At 39.5% G+C, this 19,979-nt stretch overlaps 2 protein-coding genes across 20 annotated transcripts in view; one reads left to right on the top strand and one right to left on the bottom strand.

The window, feature by feature from the left end:
• Window positions 1-1,779: 1,779 nt before the first annotated feature.
• On the bottom strand, window positions 1,780-10,521 carry MKKS (McKusick-Kaufman syndrome). 15 transcript variants are annotated; one of them, XM_017834526.1, is made up of 7 exons: window positions 9,706-10,096; window positions 8,733-8,962; window positions 6,207-7,107; window positions 5,675-6,092; window positions 5,019-5,194; window positions 4,258-4,368; window positions 1,780-3,781 (listed from the first exon to the last, which is right to left on the bottom strand). In XM_017834526.1, the coding sequence occupies exons 3-7, from the start codon at window positions 6,663-6,665 to the stop codon at window positions 3,341-3,343; spliced, it is 1,605 nt and encodes a 534-aa protein (XP_017690015.1). In that variant the 5' UTR covers window positions 6,666-7,107; window positions 8,733-8,962; window positions 9,706-10,096; the 3' UTR covers window positions 1,780-3,340. The 15 variants fall into 15 exon arrangements, with proteins under 15 accessions (XP_017690015.1, XP_017690008.1, XP_017690000.1 ...); XM_017834519.1 differs by lacking the exon at window positions 9,706-10,096 and adding an exon at window positions 10,417-10,436 and having other exon boundaries at window positions 5,675-7,107; XM_017834511.1 differs by having other exon boundaries at window positions 5,675-7,107; window positions 9,706-10,098.
• Window positions 10,042-19,979, top strand: part of SLX4IP (SLX4 interacting protein) — a 69,987-nt gene continuing 60,049 nt past the window's right edge. Inside the window, exons 1-4 of one of the 5 annotated variants that reach the window (XM_017834528.1) lie at window positions 10,042-10,122; window positions 11,423-11,506; window positions 14,867-14,915; window positions 19,179-19,184. In XM_017834528.1, the coding sequence (XP_017690017.1) occupies window positions 14,889-14,915; window positions 19,179-19,184 (33 nt within the window). In that variant the 5' untranslated portion in view covers window positions 10,042-10,122; window positions 11,423-11,506; window positions 14,867-14,888. The other 4 variants (XM_017834531.1, XM_017834529.1, XM_017834530.1 and 1 more) reach the window with 4 other exon arrangements.

Genomic DNA, 19,979 nt, shown 5'->3' with positions numbered 1-19,979 from the left:
TTGTACATGCTCTACTGTGCTTGTGATATTCCAGGCACTATTCTTCTTATGAGCTTTGACAGTAATAAATACTCTTTACTTACCAAGACAGATCTAACGCTATAACAGTGTTAGCTGGTCAGCCTAGAAATGCCCAAACACTCAAATAAAAAAAATAAAAACCAACAAGGCCATGTTATGCTACCAATATAGTAAGGTTAGGTTTCCCAAACACACAAATCTGTTTTTACCCTGTCTTCAAGGATTAGCAGCATATGAACATCTGCTCCAAAATGCAGAGCACAGACTCTGAAGACATACATGATATATACAGTAAGGATTGCTGATGTGTCTGACAATGCTCATCTTGAATTTCAACCATTCCTGCACAGAGCTTTAAGGTCACATTTCTCTGTCTGTGTGTACTGAAGATGCAAAGCAATAAATCAGATTACTGTTAGAAACAGTGACATACTGTAGCTGAAACTTCAGAGAAGAAGAAAATGCATTCAATATACGAGGAGAGCAGGGGTGTTTTACCAAGCAGAATGGTTTAAGGAGTCTACATAAATCCTGGCCAAAGTTCCCTTCATGAAATTACTCTAATATTTTAGCAAGGATTTGAGTATTTTTCCTGAATATCTCTTTCTTTGCTCCTGTGCAGTAAGTAATTCTTCACTTCAAAGTGAAGATCTTCAAACTGGATCTTCAAACTCTTCACCCACAAACCTTTGTTCCCATTTTAGAAAATACACAGAAAAAGACCTCAGATAAGGCTCAGTGACTGTACAAATTCACAAACCAGTAGCAGAATCAGTGAAAAGCAGGTATTCTGCACTCTTAGCCAATGCCAAAATAGTAATATTTAATGGTACGTCTACTTAAATAGGACACAATAATAGAAACAAAGAACCCTAAATTAATCAACATTTTCAGGCCTTCACTTTCAAGTTTTAAATACCAAACAATGAACTGAGGAGGAACTATATTAAACTGGCATTTTACCTAAATATGCTGACCTGAGTGATCATAATATCAGCCCTTTTTTTTTTTCTCCTGCTAGGCCTTGAGCACTAACACAGCTGAGAAGGCTGGTGATGAATTTTCTTACTTCTTGTGCATTACCAGTAGAATTATTAAAGTTAAATTAACAGCCTCTGAGCAATCTGTGGAAATCAGACACGACTGGGGTCATGATCAGAAAACACTTGTCTCTTAATAATACTTGTATAATGCTAATTTTTCCCACAGAACAAAGTTTAAATGCTAAGGGCAACAGGAGTGAAACGATAGTGGCTTCTCAGAGGCCTTGCAACTAGAAATATTTCATCTTGTCAACTTCAAAACACAGGAGGAAACCCTTCCAAATATGGAAGTTCAAGAGTTGCTGTTGAGTTGAGAGCCAAAACTCTATGTACTTGCATTTTAAACAGTATCTGAAGTTGTATTACTCATGTTACCCGTTAAAGATGAGGCAACACTAACCACTAAAGGTTCAAGAGCCCTAACTGACAATGGAACCTGAACTGTCCACAAGCAGCAGAGTCAGCTGCTTATTTATCCTTTTCAGTCAGTGGGAGACAAAAAAAATCATTGTCATTAAAACTATCTACATATGAAACAATTTTTACTTCAGGTATAAATTAATTTTTAGCTAAAATGTGATTTACCAAAACTCAAATTGAATTTTTTCATAGTTTTCTAATCTGTGATTTTGTGGGAGAATAAAAACCGTTGTCAGCTCTGATTCAAGAGCTGTGAACCGACCTTCAGATACCAAGACAAAAGAACACTCACAAATACTTCTACTCAAATACTGCTTTAATTTTCATTTCACAGCAGTAGTCACTAAACTCAACATTTTTCCATGCATAACAAGTTGCTATTATAGAAAGTAAAATACTCTAATTCAGCACTCTGAGTTAGAGACTCATAATTAGATGAAGTATTACCAAGATTCTTCTGTGCCTGAAGATATACACCATCATTTGGCTTCCTTATTCCTGATGTTTTCATATGGTTCATGGTATATGGGAGGATCAAGATATGAAAGGAGCCTTTTTATTAATCAGCTTTGAAGGGCCTCCATTCTCAACCCTTGTAACATTCTTCCACAAGTTCCCAAAGGATGCCTTATAGCACTGAAACAATCATTTCATGTCATAAAAAGATAAAGAACTTTAAATAACTTTCCAATTTTTTTCCCAGTGAGAAAATTATTATTTACACTCTTAAAATTAAAAGGACTTTGTACCAAAGGTCTGGAAAGATCTGGGTTTAATTACATATTTCAAAACTGAGTTATACAAAGCAATTCCACTGCTTAGACTCAGTAAATATATTAAAAACTTAAGAGACCAGGAAACAAATAAGCAGACTAGACTACAACTGAATTGGATGTTTTCTGGAGAAGCACACCATGAACAATTTGCCCCTTGTGACTGAAAACAAAGGGGGAGAAGAAGAGTGGCACAGAAAATGAGTTTAAGCAAGAAACTGTAACACCCCTTTTGATCTCACATGCAAGCTGAGAACAAGAAAAAGTTCTGATCCTTCAGTCTACAGTCTTATTTAAAGATCAAAACAAGCCTGAGCAGCTTAAAGCCTTACTTCATTAAAAGAAGCCATGCACAGTCAAAGAGTTAACTGAATGGTAAGTGGGATATTCTTTCTTGCAGCTTTGCTTAAATGATAGAAACTTCACTACAGACTGTCCTGTGTTCCACAGAAGATAATCAAGGTCCAATTCAAAGAAGTTTTTTTCCCCCCAGTCTGCCATTTCTTTTCACATCTTCTATTACCTACCTTAGGAGCTCCAGGATGAGCTTTTATAACTTGCTAAATAAATTACAAACGTGAATTAAAATCTTCCAGCCATTTAGAAACAGAAACTGCACATAGTATACGGTGACAAGAACTTCACAACAAAATTTAAAAACAAGTGGCTCAAGATGCCTGCTCGGGAAAGCTTTTTTTACCTGCAAAATTAAAAACAGCAGTGATAAAGTTCTGCTGCAATACAAAAGTCTGTTTGAATGTGTAAAGCTTTTGCAGAGACTACATAAATTCTAATCCATAACATGCTTACTCAGCAAGGGTATCCACGTTTCCCATTCCTTTGAAGATGCCACAGAGCTAACACACATCCAAAACTTTCCTTTATGCAGAGGGAACACGTGAAACATTTGAAAATGCTTGAGAGCACAGCAGAATAACAACGAGAAGAGTATTAAGGGCCAACTGTTCAATTTAAAATTTCTGTTGTGCATTTCTAACCAAATGAAGTATCTTAACACATTAAATATCACCCTGCTTTCAATTTAGTATCTTGCTGTGCAACACAATTCTCATAAAATCAGAGCTAATTTTGATCTTCGATTACGTACGAGAGATCCAGGACCAGGTTGGCTGTCTCCACAGCTACTTGCAGGCCACTACATTTTGCAGCAAAACAGTCCAATGTCAGAAAGTCAGTAACTTTTACCGAGGGCTCTTTAGGGCAGCCCTGTATAACAGGAGAGCAAGACTGGCCTTCCAAAATCCTCCAGCTGAGGTCCTCCGTGTTACCATTAATCCCACAGCCACATTTTGAAACTACATCTGACCAGTCTGAGACAGGGGGAAGACCTGATGGAACAAACCAACAGTGTCCATAAACCATATCTGTTAGAATTTCTCCACCATCATGATTCAGAGAGCGAGCTACAGACTCCAGGGAACGGCAAAACCCATCAGCAACCAACTGGTATTGTGTCTGAGAACAACCTAGGTCTTGAAAAGTGCTGGTGGACAGACTAGAACTCTAAAAAAGAAACCAAAACCAAAAGTTAGAACACTGTTTCACAGAAGTGATTTTAAACATGGATCACACTGCTGCATTTTTTTTCCAAACCAGATGGCTCAGCTCTAACTAAAAAAATGTTTATATTCTGATTATTCCAGAATAGGGAAGATTTCTAGACAAGTCAAAGTGGAGTTCTGCATTATCATCTTTCAACAAAAAAAACTCTACGCATTTTTAACACTTAAAACCACACACTTACTATAATAGCTACCTAAAGAAAGACTAACAAGTAGAAATACAGTATTAACAAGTCTGAAAGATGTAATTAACACCTAGTGCTACAAATAGACCCCTTTGTTGTATAGCAGCAGTTAGACAGCAAAAATCCCACATTAACATAGAAGAGATAAGTGTTTTCGCTGTAGCAGTGATTCTGCATAAATTCTTGTTTCTTAAGTATATTAAGCAGCTTTAAAAAACTTTGTCTTACATACCTTGTATCTTATGTATGAAGCCAGGTGAGTTTCTGTACAGCCCCCTCCTAACAATGCCAAAGGTTCCTTCATTGTTAACTGTAACACATGTTCTGCAGTTTCACAGACACGCTGAAAACCACATAAAATTCTTGTTAGACATGTCATGATTAACAGGATTTGCCTCAGTAGAAAAAACTACAGGAATAAAGTTTTCAGTAGTTTCTAGTACAGATTCCAGAAACTTAAATTACATGTGGATATAAAGCTGCTGAGTGATTCCAAAACCATATTCACTTAATGAGAAATTGTCTTTATTTGTCCATACTACGGAAACGTAGAAATAAAAAAAGCTGAATTTTATTCCTTCTTTTTGCAAAACAGGGTTATATATAAAAAGTCAATCAGTATCAGTGACATTTCTAGAGCAACTGTTCAACGCAAAACTATGCTTGACTGCCATTGCAAGTGTTGCTGCTGGCCTTTTCCTGGCAGTTTTTACTTTTATGCTCTCACAGACCAAGTAATGAGAATGAAAATATTTATCCAGCACTGGCTTCAAGAATAGGTGAAAATTGTTTCTGTGTCTCAACTTCCTGTATTAAAACTGAGGCAATAAATGAATGTGAGCACTTCAAGGATTTCAAAATTCTGGAGACAAGTAAACTTCAATTTACGTACTGAAAAATCACTTTTTTAAACTCACTGTATTTCTATTTTTCATTAATTTTTCCATTAAAAGCATGACTTTTCAAGGAAAGATTTCAGGAAAATTTACCTACCTTCAACTCATCCCACGCTGTTTCACTTCTGTTACAGAGTATCAAGCTGCAGATAACTGTGTCCCCAGGAATTAGATGCACAAAACGTTTTGAAGCAACCCTCTCAATGCTGACATCTTTCAAACTGCCATAACAACCAGGAGACAAGGAGTGTATGGAAGCTATAGGCTTTGAACCTGCCAGTTATGAAAAGCAGAGAACAACATGTAGTACCATCATCAGAAGAGTTTTCTGTTGCATTTCATAAAACATGAACTTTTTTCTCCTTGGCTTTATAAGTTATATATATATATAGTTCAATACCTGACATTTTAACCTACGCAGGAAATCACGAACAGAAACCACCATGGTCAAACTGCAAGACTTGGTGATAGTTTGAAATAAAAAAAAAAAAGTAACTGTTTCTATAAGTGGATATCCCTCCTGCAGCAAGCAGTAATCACACGTCTGGTATGTCATTGCTAGAACCTGTGAAAGACCAATCTCACCTTAAGAAATGGCTTTCAGACTGGAAAAAAAACAACTCCTGCTCAGCTGCTAAGAGGATCCAGACAGAAATAAGAACCCTTACTCTGCAATGACACCACCCCAGATAATGTTGATCTCCTGATGAAAACTTGGGGACAATTGTTTAGTACGGGAAACTCGCCTGTTACCTGTCATCCGGCTCAGGGGCTCCATCAGAGACAGCCCAGCTCTGTCCACAGCCATGACGTGGTTCTCCTTCAGGTACTGTTTCAAGGATGGATGGATCACTTTCTGGCACACCACAAGGCCGACCCCATCACTAACCAGCTGCTTCCCTACATTCAGCAACTGATTCAGCTCCGACATTTCTAGAGAAATTCCGTGACGGACTGCTATAGTTCCTTCCTCAGGGCTGAAGCTGTCTCCCGACATGGACACACAGAAAAGTGCAATCTTGATCATGTTTGAACCAGTTCTTTTGACAGCAAGTGGTTTTCCCAGCTGAATTTCTGGTGTTTCTATCAGTAGTCCAGGAAGAACTGTAGAATCCATAACTCTTCTTCCTTTCACAGGTATTATTACACACTTCCCTAAAACAGCATTAGTCTCAACATGACATGGAACAGTAAATAAAAAAGCCTTTAAAACCAGCGTGGCGAGATGCTCAACTTCTGTTTGATTAAGCATGCAAGCAGGTTTGCTTGTTAAAACGCTACGTACCAAACAAACCAGGGTCTCAACGCTGCTAAAATCCACGGACACCCGGCAACCACAAGCCTCCGATTTCAGGTAGTCCATGCACAAACTCAGGAGGTGCCTGGTTATTTTAATGACAGTGCAAGGTGCAACATTCAGGCTTCTAAAGTTTTCAATCAAGCTACAGCAAAGGATGGCAGTAAATAAGCCACAGTCGCTGCAGCGCGAGACGTGGTTCTGCACGGAGGCTGTGAGAACGCGGAGCACAGGATTGCTGACAGAAAGGTGCCTCAGGAGAGCTGAGGACTGGGAAGTTGTACAAACACAGCCTCCCACACCGTTGTGGAGCTGTTTGAGCCTCCCAGCAGGACCATAGGAAGATTTAAATATCCTGCTAAGCAGAAGCAGCGACTGACACACCGCGTCTTTAGTTAAAGGTTCACTAATAAATAACGGAGGCTTTTTAGCTTCAAGACGAGACATTTTCAAAGTAAGATTTTAATTCTGGCCAACAAAACCATTCATTTGCACTCGGATCTATAATTCATAGCACTTTTAAAACCTAAAAGTAGTACATTTAAACTCTTTGCAGCTAAGGATTAATATTTTCAGTGTGAAACAGTACATACAGTACAATAACATTCCCGTGACTGCTCATCATGTCTTTCTTAAAATGAGGTTTAAATCACGTTGCAACACTGATGCATAATGACAGCAGGAAGCTATTTTCACTCATGACGATCTCTTTTAACTTCTGAATGTGACTGAGCAGATTTTTTTGCAACAAAGTTTACAAGCATGCTTCCTAAATGGACGCCTATAACTGACAGTCCTACTACAAGCAGCAGGTTCTTTCTGTTCCAGGTAGTTTTCTTCATCTTTTCTGGCAACAGTCACAGATGAAAAGCTTCAACGTTAGTTACACCTACAATTAAAACCAGAAAGGTATTAGGATAATCTTATGACAATATTGCATAGCTTGAACTGCTATTTTATTTTTCATTAAAAAAAAAAAAAAAAAGCCACACAAGGACAAACACCGCACCACAGAATCGTCTGGGTTGGAAAAGACCTTTAAGATCAAGTCCAACTGTTCCTCCAGCACTGCCAAGCCCAACACTGAACCACGTGCCCAAGTGCCACATCTACACATCTATTAAATACCTCCAGGGATGGTGACTCAGCCACTTCCCTGGGCAGCCTGTTCCTGTGCTTGACAAGCCTTTCTGTGAAGACAGCTTTCCTAATATCCAATCTAAAACTCCCCTGGCACAACTTGAGGCCATTTCCTCTTGTCCTGTCACTTGTTACTTAGGAGACTGACTCCCACCTCACTAAAAGCTCCTTGGTTTGGAGAGTGATGAGGTTGCCTCGAGCCTCCTTTTCTCCAGGATAACCATTCCCAGCTCCCTCAGTCACTCCTCATCAGACTTCTGCTCCAGAGCCTTCACCAGCTCCTTTGCCATTCTCTGGACATGCTCCAGCACCCCAATGTCCTTTCTGAAGTGGGGGCCCCAGAACTGAACCCATAATTTGATGTGTAGCCTCACCAGTGCCAAGTACAGAGGGACATTCACTTCCTTGGTCCCTCTGGCTACACTGTTCTTGATACAAGCCAGGTGCCATTGGCCTTCTTGCCCACCTGGGCACCTGAATGCTTTTTAATTGAGAAAAAATCTATTAATCTGTTAATTACTACAAGCACACAGTAAAAAAAGAAACAAACAGCACACCAGTTATATGAATATTATATTGTTAATAGCTTCAATTCTGACCACCAATCTCTGTTGTTTTACCTGTAGGTCTATAAGTAACAGGTCACTACAAACTTCACTGAATCTCACTAAGGTGTCAAAACTACAGTGAGAGTTTTTGTGTGACAGTTTACAGTGATAGTAAAAACAGTGATGCTCATCTGTTTTACTCAAAAACAAAAGAACTCAACTACTCAGCACCGCTTGCCAGGCAACCACTTCAGAAACAAAATCTTTTGATGTTCCAACAGCTTTAAGAAATCCGACTCAAAGAAAAGTTTCTTACTTCAAAATGCTTAACAGGAAATTTTTTCAGTTCTTAAACAGTTTCAAACTTAAAGGGATATTTATTTACATTTCTATGCAATCTCCACAGTACTTAAACTTCCTTCATATTTAATTTTGTTTAGTTTTCCACTATAATTACTGTCCCTACAGAATACTTCCTAAGTAAAGTCCTAACTGTTTCTGGGCAGTTTTGAGCCTCAAAGGACACTGTTACAGACTCAGTCACAAGAGTAGCACTGTTGCCTTGAAGTTACTGGAATTTGTTTTTAAAGACACATAACACCATCACTTAAATTGATCCCATCATATGGGATTTAGCCGTAGTTTTCTGAGTTTTATCATGCACTTTTTGGAGCCACGTAGCTACAAAATTAACTCAGTTGCAAAGAAGAATAAAAGTCTAGAATACTCAAGTTAAAGCAGCAAGGCTGCATCTGTTAGAACATTCTCATTTAATTGACTTATCTCCTCCCTCTAAGATACAGATACAACTAATTAGGCAACTTACCTACAACACACAGTACTAATGTTATTTTTCTTTATTTTTTTGATCGCTTTGCATCACGTATGTCACAATGCCAGGTTCTGGAACATAGTCCTCTGTCTTCACTTGGAAAATAGGACTGGACTTGATGTAAAACCAGCCCCAGTGTACCAGCCCAAGGCCAGTTCCCATAACAATCAGAACTTTGTAGTCCTTCCAGATGGTTTTAAGACCCATTGCAAACTGGCATCTACCTAGGTAAAGATAATTTATTATTTTAAATATATTCTAGAAATCCTTTAATTTTTACCCTATAATAATAGCACTGAACAGATAAAGCTGAATGCTAATACCTTTAATTACAGTGCAGCAGATGACTAAAACACAAAACAACACAAGAAAGTCTTACTTTGTGAACTTAGAAAAAAAAGGCACAAAAATAACCTCAATTCAGGCATTTTGAAGTGTTAATTGCTGCACTTGCTTCGAGCTTTGGCATGCTAAATCTTAAACACAACAAAGCAACAAAGCTTTATCTAATTACAAGCGTTACTGCTCAGATGGTAAATATCTGAAGCCTTAAAGCAGTTTTAAAATACACCTTTTTTTTTTTTCCTCCCCCAGTAGTTAATACAATTGAATGTCTAACTGAGCTAATGAGAGAATAAATATAGAACTTTTAACTTGCAGGCGAAGCAAGTTGTGATGCTTCTGAGCCCAGTTTACCCTGCCCAGAGCGGCGGCTCTGCCTGACCACCTTACGGTATCCGGAAGCTACAACAGCACCAGCACAAACAAAATAACTTAATCCTTATATCATAAGAAGGTGGAAAACACTACTCTCTGTTAAGAAGTACCTACTTCAAGAAGAAAACGCACGTTTTCTTATGCCAAATATCTCACTGGGTTGGACGGCTACAGAGCTACGACTCGGGGAGTAGATGCTCCTACTGCTCCCCAACTCCATCCACCGGACAGGTGTAAAAGCCCTACTAACCACCCCAGCATGACGATGTGCAGCCCTCACAATCCCCTCCTCCTTCTTCCTCGCGTCCCAGCGACCTTGAAGCGCGGGCGGCTGAGGGGCAGCGGCTCCCTCGGGACAGAGACCGCGGGCACGGCGCACCTGAGGCTTCTCTCCCCTTTGCGAGGGAGCGAGGAAGGCGCTGCTCAGGAGCCTTCCCGGTGAGATAAAGACTCACCCGCCCCCGACACGTTCAAACGCGCCCTCGCAGGAAGAAGAAGCAGCAGAAGAAGCACGACCCGGACGTTCCGCTATCGCCGAGCCCGCCCCTCTGCCCTCCATTAGCCGAGCGCTGCGTCACTCGCGGCCCGGTCCCGCCTCAGGCCCTGGCGGCCATTTTGCGTGCGGGCAGAGCAGGGCGGGCAGCGGCGACGGGCGCGGCCATTTTGGGTAGGGCAGGAGAGTGGCGGGAGGCGGGCGCGGTGCGGGGAGAGGTGCGGCCGCCTTGGGCCGCCCGGCTCCTGCGGGAGCGGCCGCTCCTCGGGCTCCAGGCTCTCTTTCCTCGTTAGTTAAACGTGTGAGGGGACGCTTGGGGAGAGCTGGTGTTGTACCGGTTGGCTGCCGCCGTGCCTCCCTCAGGCGCCGCCTCGGTGGGGTCGCTCCGGCGCCGCCCCCCGCGCCTCATCCCTGCCCGACCGCTCTTAAAAATATGCACATATCTCTCAGAACTTCTTCCTTGCTTACCTCCTGTTGCAGTCACTCCGCGTTACACGAGCGCCCACCTGTCTGAGCTTTCCTGTGGGCGGGCGAAGGTGCTCTGGCCAAAACAAGATGAAAAGAACTTCGTTCCCTGACCTCAGTGTTTCCTTAGCTCTTCCTTCTACTTCACTCTTCTTGCTTTTCTTGTAGTCGCTCCTATGGCTGCAGGAATACTTTTCCTGTATTCGCTCTTCTCCTCGCCATGCTCACTGCTGTCAAGAATCTCGTTTTATATTCACGTGTTAATGGATGAGTTTGTTTTCAATTTTGCTTATAGTTGCAGAGTTTATAACTGTAGCCAAAAGACAAGTATTTATGCCTAATCTCCACACGAAAGGGAGAATTGTGATTTTTTTTTCATTGTATGATAATTTTTTTCATTGTTCATTGCATTCAACTGTTCACGAAAGTTAAAAAAAAGAGGTATTTATCAGTGCAAAAAGGTAACAGCCAGCACCTGTCTGTGACAGCCCTCTGATGTTCCTCAGAACCTCTCCTTCCTCTAATTCTGTGCAGTGGTGTGGTGAGTGGGTAATGTCTTTGGAATTGTTGAATTTTAGAGGTGAATGGGCAGTTCCCGAATGAAGGATTGGGGATAACAATGAGGTAAAAAGATGCTGACTTGTTGGAAGAGTAGTTTTCAAGGGTTAAGTGGAGCAATTGGCCACAGCGAGCATAAAAAGCCTGAAATAGCAAAATTGTGAAGATTGTGATATGTCTTTTCAGGACTACAAATGCTTTACTAGATATGTGAGTAGTTGAGTATTGCACTGCTCATCCCAAGCTTAGGATCTGCTCTTAAAACTGATGAGTGCTGGACAGTGTTTGACTACAATACCTATGGACTAAGGAAAAGTTCAGGAAACTCCTCTGTTATGTTGTGATAGTTCATCTTGAACTACAAAAACGAACTACGGAAATAGTTAATATCAAATTGCTTCACAGACTTCCTTATTCAGCATTTATGTGTTTGTTTGTGCTGTTTTTTCAGGTGTCCACCTCTCCCCACTCGAGGCAAAGGCACCCAGAGATGGGCAGTGTGTGAATAGTTTGCTGCTGTATCTTCAAGCATCTGGTACTGGAGTTTTCAGTTCCTCACTCCCTTTGAGTTCCAAATTCCCTCACCACGGGAAGCTACTTCTTTTCTAAGGTAAGATGCTGTTCCTCAGCTGGCAGAGAACACTTCCACTCACTCTTTGGGAGGCCATGAGGCACTGCCTTCTCCTGAGTGTCTACCATTCCACTTGGCATCAAATTTAGAAAAGAAAGATATTGTGCCACATTATTTTTTCAGTGTGTCTCACTCTAGCCACAGGCAACCTATGTGTTTAATTCTAAATCATGTTTTCTTATACACACTGTCTATGAAAACTTTCATGTTCAAAGGGTTTTTTTTACAAATACCACATCAAGACTTAAAAATATTTTTTTAATAGATATAGTTTCTGAGAGGAGTTTTTCTGCCTTATTTTCTTATCTTTACATTTCTTTATTTAGAGTTTCCTTTAGAGGTTTGCAACAGAAATGTTATTCCATGAGAAACAGTCTTGTTGCCAAACAGTAGGAAGTGTAATAATATCTGTGATTTTGGTGGGGTTTTTCTTCAACACAGAAAATGGCAAAGTGTTTTGGGGCTAGTTGGCTTTTTCTTGTACAATTGCTGGATGCTTTGGCCCATGTTGTGATGTCTCAGTATTGGGTCCTTTTTCACCTGTGTCACTCCAGCGACCTTCCTGATGGCTCACACGTGAGGTGTGTTCTTTCTTGTTTTCTGAAGATTTGCTTACATTTATTCTATCTGCTGTATTTCCTTTCCTTTATCTATGTGGTCAGTGCAAAGAATGGGGTAGTTGGCAAACTCCAGGAAGAGCAAATTGAACCAAAGTTACCTTTTTTTTTTGCCATCTTTTTCCTTTTAATGTTTTTCTTCTATTATTTTGTAAATTAGATTTGGAGGGGATTTCAACCTGCCGGCAGTTCTTCTCACAACAGTAGTAGCAGGATTGTTGCAACAGTATTGTTCTGGAAGGCAAATGGTTACAAAAAGGTGCTGGCAGGGTCAGTTCAGCTGATTCACTCATGTGCTTTGTTTGCTCTCAAGGAGAACATGAGCATTTGGACAAGAGGTGATGCTCTGGCACGTTTTGTTGCAACTCTTCTTTGTATTATTCCTCCTGTAAAGATTAATGAGAAGACATTACCAGTCCAAATATTGTTCTTCAGGAGCAATGTTATAAGGAGCTGAGAAGCTCAGATGGTTTTCACTTGGTGGCTGCCATTTCCCTTCAGCATCTCTTCTGAACTAGTTCTGGCAGCTGCTGTTTCAGTGATTTCTGAGTTTCATGTCCTGCTGGGATTCTTCTTATAGTTTCTCTTCTATGTTTACTTCTATAGAGTGGCACTTACTGCCTGGCTGAACTCAAATACGATGTCTCAGGTGGTGCAGAGCACTGTCCCTTGCATTGTGCTTCTCAAAATCAGTAAAGTTATCAGGATTTACTCTGATAAGATTGAAAAGCTTCCAGGGCTGTTTTGTGCAAGAGAGAATGACAGTGGTGTGGCACAAGCCTTGATGGTATTCCAATGGTTTTTTTTCTGTTATTTTAAAATTAAATTTATTTTATGTATCTTTCTGTTTACTATTACTGTACAACTGATAAAAGCTCTAATTTTGACCTTTTTTTTCAGGACAGAGCTGAAACATTTTATTAACTATATTAAAGGTTATTTTCAGTAGTTACTTGGAGAGTGGTTCTCAGTTCAAACTCATTTTAACCTGGTTACTGTAACGGCCACTTTACTTCTCACTGTTTGCCATCCTTTTACTGGTTTTATATCTTACTGCTTGGATATTAATATGATATTTAGAAAAAAAAATCATGTAAGTAATTGAGAGTTTTCCTTCAGCCAGTACATGGAATTGTGCCCTCATTACTTTCACATTTTCTCATAGTTATTTTGAAATCTTCGGTCTCAGCATTTGAATATTTGGAATGGAAGCCCTGTGTTTATTGAGTTCAACATGGTTACTATTGAATCTTAAGATCAAGATTACCTGTGCTGTGCTGTGTAGCTGTAAAGTGGGTGTTTGTCTTGGTTTGCACTTATTTGAAGCTAAATAGGCGTAATGACTGCATTTTGAAACATTTAAGTTGTAGTACCTGATAGAGACACATATCCCCAACCTGCCTTGTGTCCTGAAATTTTGACACCTCTGTCTCAGTACTTGCCAATAACTTGAAGTATGCAGTGACAAATGTGTAGGTCTTGCTCAGTTTTTAGTATTTTCCTACACCTCTCGTACAAAATTGACCAGATTTGTCCATCTTAAGAGGCTAATGCTTTAGAAAAATTTAGGATATAAAGGGCAGCTCTATTCTCCGTGTGGTTTCTGTTGCAGTTCATCTGTTGCAGGCAGAAGCTACTGACACTTGTTTTCTGTTTTGATTTTGAAGCTTGAACTGTGTTGTTTGGGTGCTCTGTCTCCTGCCACCACACTGAGACCTCATTTCACCTGGTTTCTGCCCAGTCCAAGTCTCTTCTTTGTCTGTTCCCTCTCTTCCTGTCCTGTGTGAAAATGGAATGTATTTTATTTTTTTTATTCCTAGTTTTTTTTGTACGTATTAAGTTGGTACCTTAGGGCCCACGACCTGTCTTCTGAATCCCAACTCTGTGTGGTTGGCTGGAAAGACTTTCATGAGTTTAACCTAATTTTCTGCTTTTGACAAGTGAATGTTTAGCTCCTGTTTGTGTGGAGGAGGATGAGCTTCCCAAGTAGCTTCAGTGCTTTGACATTAATTGTTGTCAGTTTGGAAAAAAACCTTGGCAATTAATTGAAGGTTTCTTCTTGAGCCCAAGGGAGGGTGTGTTTAATTTCCAGCAGGAATTAATGCTTCCTGAGTTCCTTGGAATGGTCTGAGGCAGGGTCAGGGGCTGTGCAGCTGAATGCACTTCACTCAGGCTCCCAAATTAAGCAACCTAGATCCTATTTGGAATAAACAAAAGAAGAGGATCTCTGAAGTTCACTTTACTTTTGTGCAACCACAATAAGGCTCAGGTTATGTTGCTTTAAGTGTGTTGTAGTCTAAAATTTTAAGTATACATGTGTATGTGTTTATATAATTATATATATATATATATGTGTATGCATCTTCTGGGCACCAAAAGCTGTAGTTTGTTACTTAAAAGGGTTCTAACTTTGTATTTCATATGGTAGATGTGAAGTGCCTGAACAGTTATGAAGTTCACTAAAAGAAATCAACACAGGTAGCTAAGTAATTCTCCTTTAAATAAGAATTTTCCTTGGATTTCTTAAAGCAAAGAGTAAGGTTTGAAGAACAGCAGTGCTGAAAAAAAATGAGTAATAGATGTAAAAATCCTTCTTGATTGGTGTAGAGATCTGAGTGCTGATCACTGTTAATTGATATTTTTATAGGACCAGCTTACTCTGACCTATCATGGCATCCAACAAATTTGTCATTAAGGTAAGTAGAATGTCATAGCTTTAAAAAAAAATCTGTAATATTCCTTAGAATATATATGTTGATTTTAAAAGTTAATGATGAAGAGATGCATCCTTCAGGCTTCTGGTCATAGTAACCTACTCTGTATCACCTTTTCTCTCTGGGAGCAAAGTTTGAATCATTTCTGTGTCATGGCAGAGCGTGTCTGAGGTCAGCTGAAGATTAAAATCATGTAGCTAAAAGTGATTAGTTGTGTAGTTAAAATTAGAAACCGCATGAATTTTCAGTGAAACAGTACTTGCTACCTGAAATAAAATTCTTTTCTTACTGTAGTGTTGTTGTTTGTGTGCTTCCCAGGTAATCTGAGTTCCTGATTTTAAGGTGTAGCAATGTTCTGAAACTATTTACCACGCTTGACACTTTATTTGCCTCTTTTTTTTGCCTCCTCTCCCATTTTCAGGGATTAGTTGTTTCACATCCAGTAAAATGCCACTGAAGTTTATTTTGCAAACAGTCCCAGACTCTTGATTAGGTATCTGAAGCCTAATGCTTTTCAAAACATTCTGTTATAAACATAGCACTTCATAATTCCTCTCCTGTAACTATATCAGTTTATCAATAAATAACACTAATTGGGATTAGCACAATATATTATTCTCTTGGAAATGTTTTTTCAAGGAATTTTCTGAACAGAAGAGGTTTTTTCCTTTGTGGATAAGCTGGGGGTTTTTTGGAGGGCAGCTACAAAATCCTTTCTGAGTGATGAGGGTGTGGAAGCTGTTGAAGCTTGGTTTTGTGGGTAACCAACCTGTTCAACACGCAGACCAAGAGCTTAATTTTTTGTGTGCTGCGTGTTCTTTTCCAAGGAAAACTGCTGTCATTTAGTGGGATTTTACTGTTTAACAGGATGGCAAACCTTATAATTGACAGTATCATGTCTATGTTATTCAGTGCTGCTGAGCTGATAGAGGAGTTAGGAGAAATATCTTTGATTTAGAGCACATTTTAGCTGATACTCTGAGTCTGTAGACCACTGGTGGGGGAACAACAGGAGCTGGAGGCTGAGGGGATTTGCTTTTCTCAGCTGAGAACCCTTGATGTCATCAAAATGAATATAAATGCCTAAGAAAACAAGTGGTGTGAGTTGAAATGTCTCCACTGGGTAAAAAGCTTTCTAAGATACTTTGTTGCTGACCTGCATCATTACAACTTCATTATTGAGCACAGACATGTTACTTTTCAATCACCCAGTGTTTCAACATCCCCGCCTGCCTGAGCAAGGGGCAGGTGCTCACTGAGCAGGTGTTTGTGGGTAAGCAGCACCACAGGCACAGCTTTTGAGACTGCCAGTGAGATACAACTTCTGCTTTCTGGTGGTATTTGAGAAATAAGGGTAAGTTTTTGCATTTTTCAGCAAATGTTGAAAATTAGCTTCGCCTTGACCTGATTGACATTCACTTTGTACACAGGTGTGTAGCATTCTACTTGTTAGAGCAGGGATTTTGTGTGTCAGGTTTTGCTTCTTTAAATTCACTGGATTTGTATTTAATGTGTGTATTCTCTTTTTTAAGACTGTCCAACTTTCACATAAGTTTTATGAGGAATATCCATGTATGGAAGATTCTCCATTAAAAACCAAAAAATTCTCACCCTTCTCTGCAGTGGGAGTACAGAAAATATTCTTAATTTTATGTTATTGAAATTGATAGGATCATTTTACTGAGTCTGAAAATGTTCAGGACAGACCTGTTGGAGTGAGTCCACAGGAGGGCCATGAAGATGATACAGGGATGGAGCACCTCTCCTATGAGGAAAGGCTGAGAGGATTGGGATTGTTCAGCCTGGAAAAGAGAAGGCTTTGGGGTCACCTAATTGCTGCCTTCCATTACCTGAAGGGGGCCAACAAAAAACATGGAGAGGAACTATTTACAAGGGCCTGGAGTGACAGGACAAGGGAGAATGGCTTCAAACTGAGAGCAGGTTTGGATTAGGTATCAGGAAGAAATTCTTCTCTGTGAGGGTGGTGAGTCACTGGCACAGGTTGCCCAGAGAAAGCTGTGGCTGCCCCATCCCTGGAAGAGTCCAAGGCCAGGTTGGATGAGGCTCTGAGCAACCTGCTCTAGTGGGAGGTGGTTGGAACGAGATGAACTTTAGGGTCCCTTCCAACCCAAACCATTCTGGATTCTATGTCTCACACGTGCCTCGCCTCATTTTCTACAGTCTCTATTTTTTAAGTTTTTAGATTCTGTAAACGTGTGTATGTTAATCTTTTTGGTAAGACAGCGAAAATTACAGCCTTTCAATCTTTCAGGTCTTAGCTGACTGGCAAGTAATTAAGTGGGAAACCCCTCTAGTGTGTTTAATGACTTGTTACCAATTTTATCTGGGAATCTCCGTACCCCCATGTGATGGCCCCTTGTTACCAGTAGAGGGAGCAGTTGGCCTGTTTTTGAGAGGAGATCTAAGCTTGGCTTTATGGGCAATTAAGAGGGATTGAAATAAACTAATTGATGCAGTAAAATACCTTTAAACCTTAGTACAAAAACTACAGTTAGGTCCTAAACGCACTTTCTTCACCTGCCAAGTGGCTGGATTCTGCAGTGTTGTGTTTTGCAGTAGGTAATATTTTATGCAAATTAATTTGATCAGCAATTGTCAATTTTAGGAAATATTGATACATATATAAAGCATTGCGTGGTAAAATACCCCCAACATATGAATTTAATTAAGCTTTCTTTGTGTGTTGCTAAAATATTTTACTGCTGTTCTGGGAAATAAATCTTAACTTTAATTGGTTAGGCTTAAAGCAAAATCATGAACCCTATATGGATTTCAAAAATAATATCACTAGGGCCCTGTTTAAACCTTTGGACAAAGTAGAAAGAGTTGCTCTTCCAGAATTGTGTAAATTGACTTTATTCATGCCAAGCTGCAGAACTAAATATAGTAATTTTTATGGCTGCAATAGAAAAATTTCATTTACTGTTTTCTGCAATTTGTTCATTTGCCAAACACAGAAGACTTTAAGTTGTTACTGCATTTTAATAACTCAGCTCAAAGGGAAGCTTTTTTTATTCTACTGTTTCCTACTTTGAGAAATGTGGAGCTCTGTTCTGTCTCAGATTTGTAGGCTCTTGCAAGCACATAGATTAAGCTAATTATAGTTTCAGTGTTCCCTCTGGTCATCCAGCTCACTCTGCAATTGATTTTTCAGCAGTGTTGCTCCTCCTTATCAGTCTAAATTATTGCATGCTGGACATATATACGTAACTTTTTTGATCCTTTCTCCTTCAAACTTCTTGCTTGCTTTAAATGGCAAGTTCATTTGAAACAGCAAGCATAGTTTTCTGTTTTATATTGGGAACAAAGATGGAGATGACTGGACAGCAAAATGACAGTGGGAGTGTAATGGGATCACTTTTCCCCTTCATTTTGCCTCTCTGTGTGTGTGTCATGTTCTTTATTTTATGTTGATGTATCTTAATGTAATTGTTAAAATACTGACTTATAACCAAAGGTATCTTAACATCTGTCTTTGGATATGTTAGAAGTGCTCCACGAAAGGAAGTGTGTGTAGCAAGAACATTTGGTTATAGGTCCTAACATTAGGAAGAAGGAACTGTCCTGTCAGACAACGCTCCAGTATGGATTCAGTGTTGTCCAGGTCATTTTAGGGCCTTTTCACAGACCTGTAAACGGTCTTGGGTCTGGAGTAAGAAAACCAGGAGTTTATTTTGAAGTTTATTTTGATATTTCAAGTGCTTTCTTTTTTTTAGCTAATGGTAGAAATGTCATACTGTGACAGCACGATCAGCTCTGCCTGTCTGGATGATTCTTGGGTGATGTCTAGCCTTGACAGGTTAAATTTCTCGTTTCTGTGAAGTGTGTCCATTGACTCAGCTGATCAATATTTCTGCAAATATTTGCGGTTAAACCACAACAAATATTTTTGTAAGAAAGTGATGTGTTTACTGCTTCTTGAGAGTTGTTTGGAGAGTAAGAAACTAGGGCGATGAGTAGGTTTTCTTACCTGATTTTGTTATTTATCTCTGATCCCATATAATGAGTGATGAGGGACAATAGATATGTTTACTGCTTATATGAAGTCCATAGACACATGACTGCAGTGCTCTCAGGTGGAGAATAAGGAATGGTGTTTGTATTTAAGATAATTTTTTGTATGTTGTGGCTGCTCTGTTACTAGACTGATAGTACAGCTGCTTGTTCTACATACAGAGCTGGGAACTTGTTAGCATTCTGATTTATGGTTTTAGCTAGATAAAGTTTGGGGTTTCTTTGAGAGTACTTACTTAAATTAACTAATAAATACAATGTTTTCTGATGTTCATTTCTTTTCCCCATTCAAAACCAAGACATTTGTATGTGAAATTCGTCTGGTTGGAGTACTGACAAATATTTCAAAGGAAACAAGCTAAGATTAGGTTTCTGTGATTAGATAAAATTTGTAGAAATATTTTAAATCTTAAAACTAAGGTACCGGTTCTCCAAACTGATTAAAGGTTACTGAATTTTATATGTACTGTGTGTCTTTAAAAATGAATAAATAGCCATATTAACCATTAAATAATGATTTTTCTAGAGCAGGGGTTTCCCTAAAGCAGCATTGCTCAGAATAGGAATGGTTGGGTGGTTGGAATTGTTGCTATCGAGGAGCATCATGCACTTCACTCAGCTGTCAGGTTTGTTTCTGTGTGAATGCATAAAGTATAACAATTATCTAAAAGGGCTTAAAAGTCTTAAGGGAGATGATGAAAAATAGGAAGTGCAAACAATAATAATGGATGGAGGGACATCTATTTACTTCTCTTTCTTAATGCTCCACTTAATTCCCAATTTCATGGGACCAGATATGGAATGGCTAAAGTGATGAGTAAATAAGTTCCAGAAGAAAGAAAAGAGGAAGTTGGGAGGTAGAGGAGGGAGGAAAATTAAGTGTACAATCTAATTCTAAATCTCCTGGAGTCAATGGAAGTTTCCTCACTGACCTCAGAGGATTAATTTTCAAGCCTAGGGAAATGATGAGTGGATGAAGAGTTGAGAGATTAAAGTGTTAGCTGAAGGAGA

Source organism: Lepidothrix coronata, unplaced genomic scaffold (assembly GCF_001604755.1).
Source record: "Lepidothrix coronata isolate B3197 unplaced genomic scaffold, Lepidothrix_coronata-1.0 Scaffold234, whole genome shotgun sequence".
NCBI lineage: Eukaryota > Metazoa > Chordata > Aves > Passeriformes > Pipridae > Lepidothrix > Lepidothrix coronata.
This window is presented reverse-complemented; position numbering and strand designations above follow the sequence as displayed.